Consider the following 18,890-nt stretch of genomic DNA (forward strand, 5'->3'; position numbering starts at 1 on the left):
TCTCCTATGTTGCCTCTCACGTCCTCTATGGAGGACAAGAACAAAAACCCAATGCTTTTTTGGTGAACAAAATGCTGATGCTGCTGTGTAAAAATAAAAAAAAAACTTACCTAACTATGTCAGAGATGTTCACTCAGGAAAAGGAGTCTGCAGATTACGCTGAAACACTCATAATTACATCCCAACATACTTATCTTTCATGGGACGTAGCAGCGCTGATGGAAGCCATTTTGAAGAATGATAAAATTTGTCAAGGTCCAACCCCCACATGTGTTACATCATTTAACACATTTTGGAGGAACAGATTTGAAGTTTCAGTACTTAGAGCTAAAAGGACTTATCAGTCTCCTGTCGTACACATTTTGCTGGAATGACTTCTCAGCACCCACTAAACCAATTTGGTAGATGATGTTTGCCATGTGCTTATGTGTGTTTTGTGAGTTTGTGTGGTCGTGTGTTTGTCCTCCAGGTGTAACCCAGTTTCTAATTGAGGAGCTCTTTGTTTACACTTGCAGAACTGGGGCAGTCTCCAGATAACTTCCACTAATCAATTAACAAAGATAGCACAGGAAAACATTGCCAGCACAGCACAGCTCTCGGGACTGCTCCTAAACAAACTGCAGGAACAAGTTGTATGTACAACTTCTTCTATAGCCTTGAAACTGGCATGGCTCTACGGCTGGAAATGTTGATCGCTAAGCCCACCTCCTTGGTCCTGACTTAAGTATCTCAACTACATGTCAGGAATTGCCATGACATCATAGTTTATTCATAGCTTGTGGAGGATGCGCCCTATTTGTTTGGTCCCTTGACCTTTCCTTTCGTGATTGACACAGTGAGATTTTGTGAGTAGTCCTTATACTTATGATTAGTCTGATTATATTATCAAAAACTAATTGCATTTCCATATTTTCCACATAATTTTGCCTTACATGCTAAACTAAAATGGTTTACATGGATAAATATGTCTGCTATATGAGTAATGTTAACTTGCTAACATTTAGCTCAACACATCACTGTGCTTACTGTAAGCTTCACAGAGTTGGTAGCTGTTAGCATGGCAGTACACTCTAAAATTTGGAAGAAAAAATATATTAAAAGTCATCTCCTGAAGCAGTATGTTTGATTTACACTGGCAAATAACTAAGAAAAAGATGGGTTCAGGTATAATTTCATCATATCCCATCATATCATATCATGATACACCCACCTTAGAATAAACACTGCATATCCCACACTCATGACATTCATGCCGTTCCTGTAGCATCCATAACAGTCTAACTTAAAGCCCCTGTACAGACCTTTCATGCTGATTTTGGCGGCCCCTGTGGATGAAAGCGGTGGTGTTTTGCCGGAATGAAGACTGCATTTCCCACTGTCATGAAGACGTTTGTTTGGCCGACGCGTGTAAATTTGTTTTGGAAACGTCGGAAAGAGGATGGGACTTGCTTCTTCTTCTTTTTTTTTTAGCAGCGTAATGTATCTATTCGTATCGTTTCGTCAGTGGTCCGACCCGACCATGCCTTCCAGAGGTATAGAATTAGACTACTTAGAAATAGCGTATCTTCACACTGATGGGCTCATTTGCTGTTGTAGGTAACAGAGACACATCAGCAGAAACGAGAGACTTTTGCATATCCAGTTAAAAACTACGTACAGGGGCTTTAATAGAACTGTGGTGGTGCATAGGATGTTCGACCAGTTCTAACACTCACTCAGTTATATGCATTTACAGACTGATCTTTTGCAGCCGGCCTTTCCAAAGGTCCACTTAAGAATTTGGAGCAGACTGAATGATAATTTTTAAATAATGGATGAGGGAGCAAATATTAAATGAAAAACATTTTCATTTTCTTTACCAATCCAAATTCACCTTTTACGTGACATAGCTTTTAGGCTAAGGCTTGGTAAACAGTAATATTCCCGAAGGCAAGAGCAGAAGGCCATATTTTCAATCATTTGCTGACATCAAACAACGCTCTACAGTGTAGCTGAAAGAAGCAGAGGGGGGAAAAGGTCAGGTCCTTCGCTCATTACGCCACAAAAATCTGTTTAACCATCTCTGTCTAGGTGCAGTGAACGCTAGCTTGTTGTCGATCAAATTTAATTTTGAGAGAGTCAGTGGCTGCCACAGCATTCAGGTCGAAGTAATTTCCTGAGCAATAAATCTCATATAACCAACCACAGACTGTTTAAAAGCTCTCCATCAGCTAATAACAATGCAGTTTTCCTTTCCATCCCCTTGTTTGAGGTGCTACTTGCAGCTCTCCAGCACCTCACTGAACACACCGGCATCAATCAATCCTATCTGATGTCTTGGTACTGTTTGCCCATTAGAGACAGACAGTGCTCAATGAAATCTATCAGCAAAGAGGTCATGTCTGCAAAACTATGGCGTACGCTCAGTGGGCCTACACGCGAGCTCTCAACGGTGTCAGCACTTTCACTAGGAGGACAGCAAAGCTTGTCAGATTTGCCCTTTAGGCTAATCTTTGTAGCCAACTATTCTATCAGGAAATCATTATGACAGACTGACTAAAATGTCAAATTAACACAGAAGAAAAAGGTAGACATTGCCCAAATGTGAATTACTGTAGGGGGCGTAGGATGTGGCAGTGACTTAGACGAGTTCACTTTGATGCTGGCTCTTCAAAGTATGGATTAAACACTGGAGTCACAGAACTTAAACAGTGATTTACGGATACCTATTAACTTCAAACCCCATGCATAAATTAGGTGCCACTGGCAAGATAAATAGGATCACTTTCAGTTTTCCCTATTAGAAGCCAAGGACTATAAACACAAAATGATAAGATTACTCTGATTTCAATTGGTTCCATAAGACTGGCCAGTGTATTAGGAATATCTGGAGCCATAATTGGGTACTTAAATTAAGGGGGGAATCAGGAAGAGTCTGTGTGATTAGAGAAAATATACCTGCAAATAAGGTACTATTAAAGTTGGTCCCTCTGCTTCATCTCCCTCAACATTTTCTTTAGAATATGTTAACTCGATGCAACTTTTTCCAGCCTGTCATATAAGGAGATAATAAAGTTGCTGCAGGTTTTATACAGGAATCAATTGATCATTGAATTTGATGCATTTTCTGACAGGAACACTATGATGGAGATTATGTAGGGTGGCCACACGCATACACAAATGTAGCCTACTGTGTCTGTAGTGGTCATAAACAAATAATAAGTGTGTGCTGCACAAAGAAATGCCCTTGGTTAGGTAATAGAAATGGAGGGGAAAAAATGAAAATACAACATTTAATTTGCCCTGAATCTGCAGTGTGTTTTGAATTAAGTACAGAGAAACAGACAGGAACAGCCAGACTGGGTTTTAATGTTTCAGCAGCGTGCAGAGACCCTTGGTTTGCAACTGCACAGCAATACACATGGGGTTCATCTCATTTGTCTTCATTGTGTCTTTGTTTATCCTACTTTCCTGCTTTCGTCTTTGTGATGGTCACAGCCACACAGGATAAAACCCACACAGGGTAATATAATTTCAATCCCTCTTAAACACCTAATTAGTTATCAACCCAGGCTCTTTTCATTCGCAGTGAACCAATATCATTTGAAGTCAGTCACATTTAAACAAATAATACCACACTATTTGACTGCTCTATTTACATTAACCTTGCATTGTTTTATATGGGGTGCATATATTTAACATCTGTTGTATTAATTATTTGTTTCTTTGTGTTGAGTTCTGTGGTTTTCCTTTCCCTGTTAAGCAATAGGTTTTTGGTAAAGTCTGGAAACCAACTGATTGGGCTAAACCAATAATTGATGTATCATGGAGTGATTTTGGGTTTACTGTAGTTAGCTTGCCTTAGTCTAGTTAGTTGGTGGTGAGTCCATTTTATTTACTCCTTTGTGTGCTATTTGGTTCAGCCAGGCCGCTATTTATGTCCCCACATGTCTCATTGTGTTGAGTAATTTCTGTTAACATGTTGTTTGGTTGTGTTGAGTATCATTATGTTTTGTTGACCTCTTTCAAAAGCCCAATTACTCTACTCTTGTTCGGTAACACTTGGGTAAATAAAACCTGTTTTTTTTTTCCCCAACAGCATTTTCTGTGCCTTTGTATCCTCACTGCTTGGTCCCTAACACTCATCTGTGTGTCTCAGATCCTATCCTTAAAACTGGCAGAAGAGATGCAAGTAAAAGATGGGATTGCATGGGAACAGAAGAAACACCGCCTGTCCTCTTAGTGTCATCAGAAGCAAAGTGACTTATGATGGTTCAGAAGCTCGATCAGCTGTCACTGGGCAAAAATGCTCTGTGGCCTCTTCTGTTGTCTAAAGGGTTTTTTATTGGTAGCATGCACATTATGACAAGCTTTGCTAATATAATAAGGATGCAATGTCCATTGTTGCACAGTTATTCTAGATTTGCCTTGACAAGATTAAACAAGATGATTTGTGTAATATCGACTCTCAAATAAAATGACCAAAGGTGAATATAGCACTGTGTGAGATGAGAAACCAAGACTGATTATATTAACGACGAGTTTGAATGCTTTGAAACCACAGATGGAGGCAAACATAATGCGTTCACTTACTCTACGGTATTTCCAAGTTAATTGCTGATTCTTGTGACATTTTTTCGGTGATTGTACTTTTTTTCCCTTTTCTTTTTGTGAGTTTAAAAGACGCACTGGGACTTACTTAGCTAATGAGGTCTCCCCATCGCTCAAGTTGTTCCAGCTCTAACGCTTCTTTATATGCCTTCATTTTATTTTCACAAAAATAAGAGCAACAATACAACTATAAAAACATGACAATAAACGGAAATGAGCGAAAGAGAAAAACACTGACGGTGGCTCAGGGAATAATGCAATAATGTGAATTATAACCCAGTTTGATGTTATTTTCACAGTGTTTATTCATGACTAGAATATCTGTGTAATTGCTCCCAGAAGAGAGAACATAAGGGTCAACATCAAAATTAAAAAATATTGGGCGGTGTTTAGCTCATGTGCACCATGTGTTGAGGCTACAGTCCTTTACTGCAGGCAGCCCCGGTTCGAATCCCACATCAAACAGCCCTTTCCTGCATGTCACTCATTCCCCCCTCTCTGCCTCCCCATTTCCTGTCTCTCTCTTGACTGCGCTTCCCATTTAAGGCGAAAAAAGCCCCCAAAATATACTTAATATATATACTTTAATCTTGAGGTTAAGTTGCTTTTAAAGTTATTTTGTTGCATTATTTGTCATAGAAGTTTATCCATCATTACTCATTCAAAAAGCATTACAAGTAATTTAATAATGTGGCCTTGACAATATTATTTAATATATGAATGACTGTGATGAATTAACATCAGACCAGTGGATGAATTCACATGAAGCCAGTGGCAATGCTAGACTCTGGGTGGCCCCGGGCAAAGATGTTCCCTGAAGGCCTCATATTCAGGCGATGGGTAGACTCTATCGACTGCTAACACATCACCAGTTTGCCACAGGACACCATGTTGAATTATGGGATGCACTTTAAATCCAAATGCTCTGAGTACTGTTTCACACCCTTATTATAGGGTAAGTCTGCATCAAGTGGGAGTTACATAAGTGGACTGGCTGCTGGCTCAAGCCTAAGAGTGAATGTGCCGCATGGACTGACTGGCTAAGTTACCAACACCCACAGCAGAAATGATCATGCATGACATTTTAAAAGCAACCCAACAGAGCCCACTTGGAGCTATCCCAGGACTGGGAACTTGGTGACCATGTTGTTAGATTTGACAACTTGTACGACTCTTTTAGCAACTGTATCTGCAATGAAAAGGCTTGTCACAAAAACTTTTTGGGCAGACATTAGCTTGATGAGAGCCATAAAGCAAAGCACTATATAAATTCAGGCTTTGCACTTGTGGCTGGGGCTTATGAGTATGCACATTCAGTCTGCTCAGCTGCCACACCAACTCAAGTAAATGATTGCTCAGTACCCTCAGCAAACATGAAAGGGACACGATTTATAGCATGGAGGAAAAGCATACTTGCCTAGTCTTTTTCAGAGGTAACACACGTGTGCCTACCCACCAGGTAGCTTGTGAATGTGCACTTATAAGCACTCAGGACTGTAAGTGCAGGTACTGGACAGACCCTGTTTCAGCACTGTGGGAAAAAAAGGGAACAGAGAATAGGTGTGTGTGCGTTAAGTTTGAATATTTCAGCACCATGGAGAGAGACAGAAAGAAGCTGGCACTGAGTCCCTTTTCCATATTCATTCTAAGCATGTTGGCGTGAGCAGTATGTTTACAACATATGTGACAAATAATAAGTATTCTCAGAGATAATGTGCCAACTTTTCATTAAATATTCTTTCTTTGTGCGTGTTTATCGACACCCCTGTCCAACAGTTCTATACACAAAGGAAATGATGGAAAGTTTTTCACTGTAGAGAGACAACTTATTCAGTGGAACATTTTCTATTCTCTGTCAAACTTTAATTGACACCTCTACTCCTAAGTCACTACATGATGAATTGTGGTGCATGACCGGTATCCTTTCCTATTAGTGGGGCAAGAAAGGCCACATTTCTGCTGTGAATAACTCTTGAAACAATATAGACAAGTGCATACTATGCGCTTATAGGTTGTATGAAATGGGAGACATTGTACAAGTTTAACGTTTCGAGAGCTTTACAGAGCAAAAGGAAGCAGATTATCCTCATCCATTTAGTGGTCAAATACTTTTGACTTTTTAAGCAATAAGCAAAGAATAAATTGTGCAAAATTAGCTTCACATATTCATTGTTCTCGTTAAATTTTTATTTGTATTTTTCCATTTGGAATACTTTTGTAATTGTTTTGGTACTATTTTATTTCTTTGCAGAACACCTTGTCATTTCCTATGAAAATTTGCTCACTTTCATTGGTGGTGCAGTCAGCCATGGTGATATATATTTCAGGGTGGGGGTGAATGTACTTTAGTTTTGAACAAGGATCTCTCAGGTGAAACTGCACTCTGAGTTGAAGTAGTGGACTAAATTTCACATTAAGTCCAAGCAGCAAACGAGCTGTTTTAACAGTAAGTGAGTCAACAGTAGGTCTATGGATAAATGAAAGGTCTTTGTTAATCCCCTGCTGCTGGGCCTTTTAACTCCCTGTATGTTGAGGACCTGGGGCCTCATTTAGGAGGGAAATCCTGCAGTGTTTTTATGTCAAATGTTTTTCGCACCTTTCTCATTATTTCTGCTTTAGGAAACATTCATTTCCAAAGAAAGTAATGTGTGTTAAAAATACTGTATATCCTGGTGCTTTACTGAAGAATCGTGCAGTAGCTCAGGCCGTCTGCTACTATACGTGTATTATCTACTCATGTGTTTCAACAAACACAAAAAAGAGGTAAACGAATGTATTTCATATTTTTCCAGTGCTGCTGTTTCCAAGTTCTCAAATGAAATTAAAGCTTCACCTTTGAAGCCAACATGGAAAAGTAGTCCTTGAAGTGCTCGGAAAGAAAGGGGGCCATATGAGCAGTTACGGTTCCATTATCGTTAAACTCCACCAGTGCAGCAGCGGAAACTAACAAGATATTACACTTTACTCAAGCACTTCTCTTGTGTGTGTGTGTGTGTGTGTGTGTGTGTGTGTGTGTGTATTTTACATGAAAATATATCACATTTTAGATATCACATTAGTTTTCATCTCCAGATGCATATATCATACTTTACTGTGCTACAGTAGTAAAAATGACTCCCACCTTTACCTGCTGCAACATAATGCTTCAACAAGTACAGCCTAATGCAATTATAAAATATAGTTGAAATAGTAGCCTTGGTTCATAATTAGCTCATTTACTTCAAGCACTTTGGTATTTCATTACGTACAGTATACAGCTCTGGAAAAAATTAAGAGACCACTTCAAAATGATCACTTTCTCTGTGTCTTTAATATGTATGTTTGAATAAAATGAACACTTGTTTTATTCTATAAACTATTGACAACTTTTCCTTTAGATTCTCATTTATTTGCAGAGGTCCTTCCTACCTAACCCCAATTTTTAATCACAACAGTGTTTTTTATACAGTACTCCTAATTAAATATGATTTGGTTCAGGTCATCACCTAATCAGTGCTTCAGGTGTGCTTCTGTCAGAATTCAATAGACACTGTAAACGAATGGCCTTAGCCTACTGTACATGTAGAGATGCTGATTCAAGAACAATTTGGAGTGGTCTTTTTCCACAGTTGTAGCTGTCCTCCACCACTGATAATCTGATATTAATGATAGCACGATGAGCAACAACGTGGACCTAATTAAGTCCAAGAATGAACATTATAAAGATGTCTGCATTTGTAGCTACTTACACAGATACCCTGCTGTTTGTGTATTTACTTAAGTGTTTATGGCGATTAAGTTTTGCTTGGAACGTTGCATTAATTAAAATAAATAAATAAATAAATATATCTAAATTATTGAAAACAGCTGAATGTTTCTCTCGCTCTGTCTGAATGTGTCTACCACTAGCTTACATACAATCAATCCCCATTTCGCTCTCACACATTAATTACGCCGCCAAAAAAAGGGGGAAACGTAATGACTAACATGCTGACTCCACCTCATATGTCTTTAAAAGGACACGTGCTTGATCATGTTTAAGTGATTTGTTGTCCCACAGCGTGTGAACGCAGATGGAAGTGTGTGCTGAGCCGGGGAGATGTCATTCTCACTACACCTGTGCTGCCGCCTCCTGGACGGACGCGACTCCTTTGCAGCGACTGTACTATAAGTGAACGGGCAGCTTATGAGCCCCGCTCAAAGCGAGGGAACCACACACAAGGAGCGGGATGGCGAGGATATCACTGCTGCACCTCCGCGTCCTTCTCGCGGGGCTCTTACTAACGGGAACCCTGTCAGTCCAGGGAAACAGAGGGGCGACTTCGCCCGACGAGGAGCGGGACAAAGAGACCGACGCGGAGACGCCATGTGAGGTGAAAACCGTCACCGTCTCGACCCTGCCCGTACTCCGGGAGAACGAGTTCAGCTTCACCGGCGGAGCCTCGGGGAACGTGGTCGGCGGAGGAGGAGGAGGTGGTGGTGGTGGTGGTGGTGGTGAGGCTGCTGCTGCTGCTGCTGCTGCTGGAGCAGGTGGTGCTGGTGGAGGAGGAACTGGAGGAGGAACTGGAGGAGGAGCAGGATTAGGAGGAGGGGGGGAATCCCGACTCCTGTTATTCGTTAGAACAGACCTACCTGGGCGAATTTCCGTAATGGATGATCTTGACAACACAGCTCTCCCCTACTTCACACTCGGTAAGAACTGCTGTGGTAACTGTGTTTCCCCCCTTTCTCTTCCATGATGATAGCCAATCAACCCAGCTGCACATTTTGTGCGCATAGGGACCATGCACACTGGAGGAGCGTGTGCACTAGTACATGCCCAAATCACGCTTGGTACACGTCCTCCTTGATGTTTTCAATCACCTGTCCTGTTTTCCATCACCTTGTTTGCACGCCATTGTAACTCTGATGTTGTCTAACCAGCATGCAGCCAACCAACCAGTCCAGGTGAAACAGCACATCTTTACTAGTTTAGACTTAAAGTGGTGCTGCTTCTGTGTGCAAAACAAACTAAGCACCACTCATGTGCAAGTGACATTTCTCTCACCCTCTTCTTCTTCTCCTCTCTCTCTCTCTCTCTCTCTGGCGTTCCCATTTTGTGGTTTAATATGATTATGACTTTAAATTTCATGCACACACTAAGTAGGGTGCTCCAATCAAGCAATGCAATTTGGCCCTGCAAATACACATGAAATTGGTATTTTATTCATACCACACATGCGTCGCTGCTGGTGTAAGTTTGACTGAATAAAACCCCTCTGCTAAGAGTTCGCATCACTGTCACCGTTTTGGCCGTGGCAGGTGTGTGTGTTTAGTTACATATGCCTTGGTATCTGAATGAATCATAACAGCACAACACTCTGCCTTTGGGAATAGCATCACTGATATAATAATGGATAATCATAGAGGAAGCGATAGCAAGAAAGTGCCTCTGCCCTCAAACCAAGCTCAAGTATGTTTGGAAGAGGAGGAGACTTGTTTACCTTCCTCTCCCCTTAATTCTCACTTATGTCATAGTCACGTGAACAATGGATATTCCTATGCTTGCCCCCCTTATTTCTTTCGATGTGAGCCAAGCAAGTGTTTTCTGTGTGTGCTGATAGAAGTGCAGAGACTGCATAGCACACAGTTTTGTTTGGAATAGAATTGCAAAAAAAGACGCTGTGTGTTTTCCGGACCTCAGTCAGTTCAGAGCGACTGTTCTGGCTCGGCTTTAGAGGAAAAACATGTTATAAGGCAAATACAAAGATGCACTACAAGTTGGAGGTCAGTGGTGAGGCTATGGAGAGAATCCTTGAGAGCGTCTCATCACCTTAGTTTTTGGACTCAGGCTTGCTATCTTTTTCTTTTTCTTCCCCTTCTTCTTTTCTCTCTCTCTTTTTTCCTTGCCTAGTCTCAATTTCATTCTCTGTATGGAGAGTGCCGACTACACTGGCTGCGTGGAGCAGAGGCGGGCAGGCAGGCTGAGGGCCGAGGCATTAGGCTAGTAAATCACTTTCTATTCTCATTAAGGACAGCCGTTGACTGGTGAGAAAGGCCTCTCTGTCCTCCCAGTCAGCCAGCTAGCAAATTTGCTGCTTCACCCTTCCAGTGCATGCTGTGGAGGGAGGGGGAGAGTGAGACGGGGCTTTAGTAGTCCCGTGTTTGTTATATACATTGAAGGCATGGCGTGCATGTTGAATTGTGTTCCAAGGCATGACTGAGGATGACAAATTGTTCAAAATCATTATCACGAAGCGCAATCAGGCTAAAGGGACGTGGAAATTGCTCCGTAGTTGCTTTGACTCTAAGGCCTGACAAACATGCTTTACTACAGTACAAGTGATGCATTTATCCAGTCCTTGAGAGAGTTACAAGTATGTTCACTCATGCTATTGACCACACAGTTTAACAGCATAACCTCTTCAGGGTAGTATAGTAGCACCCACAGCAAATCATGATCTTCCTACTACAAAACTGAGATTTATGACATTAAATAAAAAACTCAGAGCAGCAAAAGCAACCGCAGCGACATATGCTTCCTTCCTTATGCTCCACGGTAACAGGCCTGATGCTTCGTTCTGTTGTCTTTGTGGTTGTCGACGTCTTTATTTTGTCAAACAAGTCTTCTTATTTCCGCTTACTGTATGTTCCCTGCTAGGAAAACGATGCTTCAAAAGCAAACCAAATGCTTCCTCTATTTTTGTATCAATGCTAAAAAAAAAAAATCTTTTTCATGCCATGCTGATATTGTCAGACACCTGCTGGGTGTGTGTCATGACACAACCAGACACCAGAAGCTAACTTCGGTGTGAAAACCCCCTTATATAGCTGTAGATGTGTTAAGATCCTGACACTGGCATCCAAGTCAGACAGTTGGATGTCACTTACGTTCTCACTTGTATTCAGTATTCGGCGTCGCAGTGCATTAGGTCATCCTGACAGCTTGTTTTGTTGATGGAGGTACAGTATCGTCAGCTTGAGTTGTGGTTGTGAAATGGAACGTTTCACCGGCCGTCATAAAAATACACAGAGTTGATGATTGAGTTGAGCAAAATGAACAAACTGAATTACATAGACGGTGAATTTTTATTACCAGAATTGCATTTGTTGCATTAATATTCTGTTCTGTATCATTTTCTTTTTCCTATTAAAATAGTGAATTCTGCTCCTCCAGGATGCCACAAAGGCTTAAGCTTTACCAAATACCCAAGCAGACACACACATACATATTAGAAAGGCTTAGGCTTGGGTATTGTGTTTTTTTTATTTTTTTATTTATTCTATTTTTCATTTCATATAATTTAGTGGGTATTAACATACAGGCCTGTATGGTGTGTAGACCATATTGGATTAAGGAAAACACTCCATTCTGTTCTTTTAATGTTCTCAAGCTTTCAGAAAGTTGCTACAGTAACATCAGATAATGTGACAGACCTGACAAACAGCTCGAGCAGCACAGCAAATGCCGCCTACAAGAATGTAACCTGATCTAAAGAACAGACACTAGTGTTACAGATCTTTGGCTCCTGAATAAAACTCCACCTGTGATTTTTCGCACCGACTCTGATACCACAGAATAAACATATCAGAGGCTTAATTTGCTCATAATAGTCAGCGTCTCATTACTCCCGAGGCATCTGCGTGCTATTGACCTTTTCATGCTTAAAATAACTTGGCTGCCATATTTTATTTTAGAACCAGATTAGCAACATGTTCGTGTTTTTCTTTCTTTCTTTCTTTTTTTCTTTTTTCTTTTTTTACCTTTCCATATGTGCTCAGTTCTTTTGCTTTAACATGTATCACTGGTATCACAGTCAGTTTCATCAGTCAGTGTTTGCTGTTGCGCTTCACTTGACTGACCTGCAAAGGTGCAAACCATGCGTTAAATTCTTCCTCTGCAAACTATCAGCTGTATTGCCCTGCTTTCATAGCTAAATTCACTTACTGTTTTGTATGGAGCAGGGCAATAACACCACAAGAGATTTGAAAATGCTGGGGCCATACCTTATTAGCCAAATGCCATCCAAACTGTAATGAGTGTAGTCTGTTTCTGCGGTACTGTCAGCTGTCTGATTGTTTTGTTGAACAGACGTCAGAGGTTAGGGAAGGAGGGGGGGAGAGGACAGCAAGTACCCTTCCCACTGTGGCCTGCCTGCTCAGCTTTGATTTATTACCACAAGTGTCATGGAGAATGGATGAGCAGAAAGGGCAGTGCAGAGGAAGTGCACAGAGCGCTCTCCCTACCCCCCTCTTCCTGTTTAGTTTTCACATTCTTTCCCTCATGTGTTTAAAAACTAATAATGAAGGAAAGTGTGAGAGATATCAGTGTATTCAATAAGCAGACAGCCTTGCCCTTGGTGAAACAATGTGCATGGGATTTGCTGATATGTTTTATTGTTTATTGTGTGGGTGCGTGTTGGGAGAAGGTTTTGCATTTAAACCACATTTGAAGAATTAAGCGTTTAAGTTTTCAGCTCCAGGGCTTTCACTTTAAAACTGGGGTGTTTCTCCCATGTGGGTTTAGTTTGTGCAAAATGTGCCGGTAATGTAAAGTTGGTAGCATCATACTTAGAAATTCTAGGGGGAATTCTCGGCTGCTACGCTTTGTCACACAAGATAATTTTCTTTGCTGATTTTAAGTGATGTGGGACTGGATAGAAATCAATACGTTTAGCAACATGGCTGACTCGGTAAACACCTCATTAGGAGTTCACCTTTTTGAAAACCTTCAGGCACTTAACACAGACATTGAAATGTCTCCCTGTTCTTTATTGGCTCTGTCCATCCTATTGGACTAAATCTTTATGTTGCACATTTTCCACGGCATCTTAGTCTTCCCTTTTGTGCATCTTATCTTGCGCCACTATGTCAACCAGCCTTTTCCTTGCCGTCTCCCTTCTCTGCCCCGTTGTATCTATCTAAACAGGAGTTGCAGCAAAACCCTGCTTGCTTAGAGATGGTAGATTAAAAGCGACTGTGGTAAAGTGAAGCAAAAAAGAAAAAAGAAAGAATGCCTATACTAGAGCGCTGTGTTCCCTGTGGCACCGAACATGTACTCACTGCGCCGCGTCTCAATCTTATGTCAGGGGCTGAGCTTAGCACTGCAGGACAAGCAATGAAGAGGGGGCAAAGGTCAACAGGGGAGGTGGGAGTGATTACATGGTGTGGAGTCGAGAGTGTGTGATTTCGTGAGGACTTTAGTCTGTTTATTTTGGGGTACTATAAACAAGCTCATCCTACTGATATACAGAGGGTGTGAAGCGACCATAGCAAATGGGATCCACGGTGGAGCTTGTGCAGGCCATTAAACGGTCTATTTATCATCATTTGACCTCCTATAATACACCTATATGAGGCCATCTTTTAAAGATAAATGCTCCACAGTCCCATTTGTAGGGTGGCTTCAGTTGCACACCAGCACACAAACGCATACATTTCCCATACATCTGTTTGTATTTTTATATAAATGTGTGCATTTTTAAAACCTTGGATTGTGTACAGACTAGGTTATGCATAATACTGCTGTATATCAGAACTTCTGTAATACACAAATTGGGTAAATCTGTTCTGATATCCGTAAGAAGTAATGTTTGTGGTTTTCACTGCCAAGACCCATCACATGAGTGTAAATCTAGTTACAATATAGAGGAGACACAGTCAGAGGAACTTTATCTTGCAAGGCTTGGATGGTGGTGACATCACAACGTTACAGAGCTGCTGACGGCCCGTTTTATGGCACAGTTCCTGTAGGGCTGTGTGCATTTCAATCGGAGCACTTTGATACCTCCACTATATAAATAATCGAAACTATAAATGTGAAATCTCACTTCCATTTGGGAACTTGAATCATTTGTCTCTTTTGAGGTTCACGATAACTGAAATATCACTGGCATTAGTGATGATGCATGTGTGAATGATTGATTATCCTGCATATAAGTGAGACGTGGATGTGTGTTTGAGTGCGCCAGCTCTGCTATTGTTGACAACTTTGACAATGCGACACGAGATGTGTGACAAATTAAAGTCTCTGGTTCTCTACTCGAGCATTGAACACCATTCTTCTAAACATTCCCCCTCAGAGTGTTGTTTAACAGGTCGGTCCAAAATCTCTCATAGGTGTTAAATTGGTCTGAAATCTGGTGACTGCGAAGGCGTATAATTCGCATCAGTTTCATACACATCGGTGACACCTGTATGGAAGCATCTGCCTCTGTTTTGTTTCTCCACTCACCAATTTGCAGCCACATTGCAAGTCTTCTTTGTTCTTTTTATTAACAGGCACTACCACATCTATTTAGGGATAATTAAGGGAGTGGAACTAAAGCTTTTTATAGGACTAAAAAAACAACAAAAGCATGGGTATGGCTCTGTTTTGAAGAAGTTTGACACAAGGAGTGCATCAGCACATTTTGTCCTTTTGTGCGACCGCCGTTTTACTCTTGAATTTGATTTCCATTCACATGGCCCCTGCAGTCATATAACGAACATTGACTTGTTTGCGTGTCTGTTTTTTGGTCTGAATATGCGGAATGATTGTTGTGCGAATGTGTGTGTGTATATAGAGGAACATATGTCTTTTCTTTCACTGGCAACAATTTCTGAGAAAACAAACAACATATTGTCAGGTTGCATTACCTCGCCCAGTGGGAAACTCATTTGACAGGCAGGGAGAGAAGAATCATGCTCATTCGGCTTAATGGTGACAGACCTAAGTGATGGCTTTGAAAGGTGGGAAGAACTGTGGTCAGTGACCCGTGCTGCTTGCGTGTCCTCTTTGCAAGAACTAAACTTTGAAATGCTTTGTCTTACCACCAACGGCTGTGCTCTTGCCTCGTAGCAGGGGTTGGACAGCTTTGATCTCAAGATAATCATTTGATCATTACCATCATTGCTGAGAGGCGCATTGTAGTTATCTTTGACGGAATGAACAAAGAAGTTTATGTAAATACCCCTAATGAATGCACAAGCTCACTTTTACTTGGCTTTTTTTTTTTTTTTTTTACCCCCTCTCATTTATGCAAAGCAACAACATGCATATGTGTTTTCCTGTTTTATTAATTGGCAAAGAGATCAAAGATAATATTTGGCAAATGAGTGTATGGTGAATTCAGTAGCTGTTGATTTTGTCTCTCTTCTTTGTTTATCAGATATTGTTTGTTTAAACTGGTCTTTTTTTTGGTGATTTACTGTAATAGGATAAATAGTAAGATCCTCATAAACTATTTCTCCTTCCTATTTATACATAAACATGAGGTGTGAGCTCTGTTTACTGTCGCATCAAACAAGTTCGGTCATCTGCTTCCATATAATTGCTTGAAATCTTAAAGACAAATTTAGAAATCTCAGCTGAGAAGGCTTGGAATACTACACTAATGTGGAATACTTTACATATTTAGGGTATGGCAACCTGACTGCCAGTTGTACCATAAGCATTTTACATGGGACATTCAATGTGGCTTTGAAAGCTTTCAGAGGTTCAGTGACAAGCCCAAGGACTCTTACCTATCATGTCTCTTTTCATTCATCCTTGAAGCATGTAGCCTGTGTTTATTTAACATTAGCTTCAAGAGTTAGTCAACCAACATCTTTTTTTTTTTTTTTTTTTTAAGTATATTTTTGGGGCTTTTTATTGCCTTTAATTGATAGCACAGTGGAGAGTGAGACAGGAAAAGGGGAGGCAGAGAGGGGGAACGACATGCAGGAAAGGGCTGCCCGATGCGGGAATCGAACCGGGGCCGCCTGCAGTGAGGACCGTAGCCTCAACATGGGGCGGCTAAACGCCGCCCCCCAACATCTTTCCATTATCCCAACATTCCTCTTTTAATCTGTGCTACTTTAACAGGGCTCAGTTTCTTGACCCCACATATTTAGTATTTCAAATGTTGAGTTGATGCTAATAATACCTTCATTAAAAAAAAATCCTCACTAACAAAATAACTAAAATGTTTCTAGTATAATGTGAGGTTAAACACTGTACTAATGAATCGTCTGTCAAGTGTTCCCTACACGTTTGGTCCCAACCCGGCTCCTCTTTCTATCACAGCTGATCATTAATCACAATAGATAATAGATAAATCCAAAGAATTCCCCTAAATCCCAATTCAAATCATAAATGAGAACAACTTCCATCAGCTCAATAAATATGAAATCAATACATATTAAAAATGGCTCTAACATTATCCGCCTGTATGAGTTCTCCCTCTCTGATGGATTTCTGCTGAGCCTTGTCACGGCACTTAACATATAATGCGCCTTGTTATCTTTGTCCCGCCCCAGCATGTTTTATGTGGGTGTACCTTCTCAGAACGTATCTTAATATGTAAAGCTGAGCGAGTATCAAAGAACAGCATGGATTGTGTATCTAACAAGAGAGCATGCTGCGCACGGGTTCCCAAAAGATTCATAAACTTTCGACTTCTATACTGTAGAGGGGCTTTATACTCAGTGCACTGAATGCATAATGTGACACTGATTTATAAAAGCAATTCCATTTAGATGCTCTTTTTGCTCCTTGGGCTCCTCTGGTGTGTCCTGTACCACATAATAGAAAGCCCCATGTGACAAAAACAGTGTAATGTATTTGCTCTCTTAGTACAATACTTGTTATATATGAGCCAGACGTTTAGGGCTCAGGGAGTTCTGGTGAAATCCATCAACTTGTACCCGGTGTGTTTAAAACCAAGCATGATATGTAGGCTGTTTTTATAGCGTTTAGATTCATCAGAAGATCTTCCAAGTCATTAGCTTTTCCACAATATAGCGATTGCATCAAACAACTTTAGTAAATTGCAGGAGGAACAAACATGACCTTTGAAACAAAGCTCTGGTTTGATTGAATAAAAGACAGGAAATAGAATGGTGGTTTTCCATAAAAGGTTAATTGGATAAAGACACCTGAACCAAACTTTTAAAAAGGGAATAAATCAAGGCTTTCATCAGGCGTCTGCACTGATTAACACGACACACAACTTGACTGCATCTCTGTAGCATACGGCCATTCGGATTTAGCTGGATTTTAAATAACCTGCACAAATTTCTATCATCCTGTTGCCTGATGTGATTGGTTGTGAGAAGTTCACCGAGAGTTCAGCAGACTGAATTTAATCTTTTTTGCTCTTCTCCACTACTTCTATCAGAATTTTCTCTCTGGGTATTTCAATATTTAAGTCGGGCAGATCGATACCAACACGCACCGTCCTGACGTTTTTAATTTTAAGAATTGATCCTCGCATAAAGGTATTGATACCAGTGTTTTCTGTCACAAGTAGTTTCTTCAGATTTAATGAAACTATATTTGTATTTGAGGGTAAAATGGAAAAACAAAACAAACAATAGATATAGATAAATATAGTAAGGAGGGAGCTGTATCCCTTAATTGGCTTCTTCACAGGCACATTTAGAAACACACACGCACACACCAGGCACACTGTGAGCATGCAGAATACATTGTGGTAACTAAATTCCTTTACTTATATTGGTGATGAAAACAACATCAGACAAATTATTAAATTTCAGGTCAATTTGATTTTTGTTTTTAATCTTACAGCTGATTTCCCTTTTAAGTCACTTAACTAACTACCTTTAACTTTTTCTGTTTTTAAATACAGTTTTGACTGAGCATAAAGTTCATCCTTGACTTTGTAAACTAAGTCAAACAGGGAAGATGACCTGCAGAACATACTGTGTATGGACCAGTATGGTGTGTGTGTACCTGGATTTTTGCTTGGAAGCTGCAGTTGTAGCTCACAGAGACGTTCACCTGCGCGTGCGTGCTATCAGGGCGCTCGAGAGTTGGAGGAACTTCTTTTGCCTGAGCAAAGCTCTTAGTTACGTGTGCAAGTTCTAACTTATCTTGCGAGCGGCTGTAATGAAAATGCTGCATACCTGCCGGCTGCTGCACAGGCAGTCACCAGCAGACTGCTCTGTGCCAGCTCCCTGTGCGACACATGGGAGACACACAGCAGTGCCGCTCAGTTCTTAAAGACATCTCTGCAAAAGCTGTTTTTATTTTTTTTTAGTGGATCATTTAAGGATATGCTAACTTTTTTTCACCCTTTGTGCCAATTTCATGCATAATTAATTTTGTGCAAATCAAGGGATCAGTCAGTCTAGAACAAGCAATTTATCATCATTTTCTTTTTTTAATTTTCAAAGTCTGTTTTCTCTTTGGCGTTCCCTTTCTCGCCAATAACAGGGATGACAACAAAGAACCATTCAGTCTGTTTGGATTAAAAGGAGTGATATGAAATAGAAAGTGCATTGCCAAAAATAGGCTGTTAACTGTTTCACTCCATTTTATACCATCACTTGTCCATTATTTTCCGCTTTCCAGTTTTAGC

General features: G+C 40.6%; 1 protein-coding gene across 1 annotated transcript in view; it reads left to right on the forward strand.

Annotated features, from left to right (window-relative positions):
- The first annotated feature begins 8,636 nt into the window (after positions 1-8,636).
- Positions 8,637-18,890, forward strand: part of astn2 (astrotactin 2) — a 267,819-nt gene continuing 257,565 nt past the window's right edge. Inside the window, exon 1 of the mRNA XM_085793310.1 lies at positions 8,637-9,261. Coding sequence (XP_085649436.1) covers positions 8,799-9,261 — 463 coding nt within the window. The 5' untranslated portion in view covers positions 8,637-8,798. The remainder of the gene's footprint in view (positions 9,262-18,890) is intronic.

Source organism: Trachurus japonicus, chromosome 12, assembly GCF_045865225.1.
Source record: "Trachurus japonicus isolate A0001 chromosome 12, Traja_1.0".
NCBI classification, from domain to species: Eukaryota; Metazoa; Chordata; class Actinopteri; order Carangiformes; family Carangidae; genus Trachurus; species Trachurus japonicus.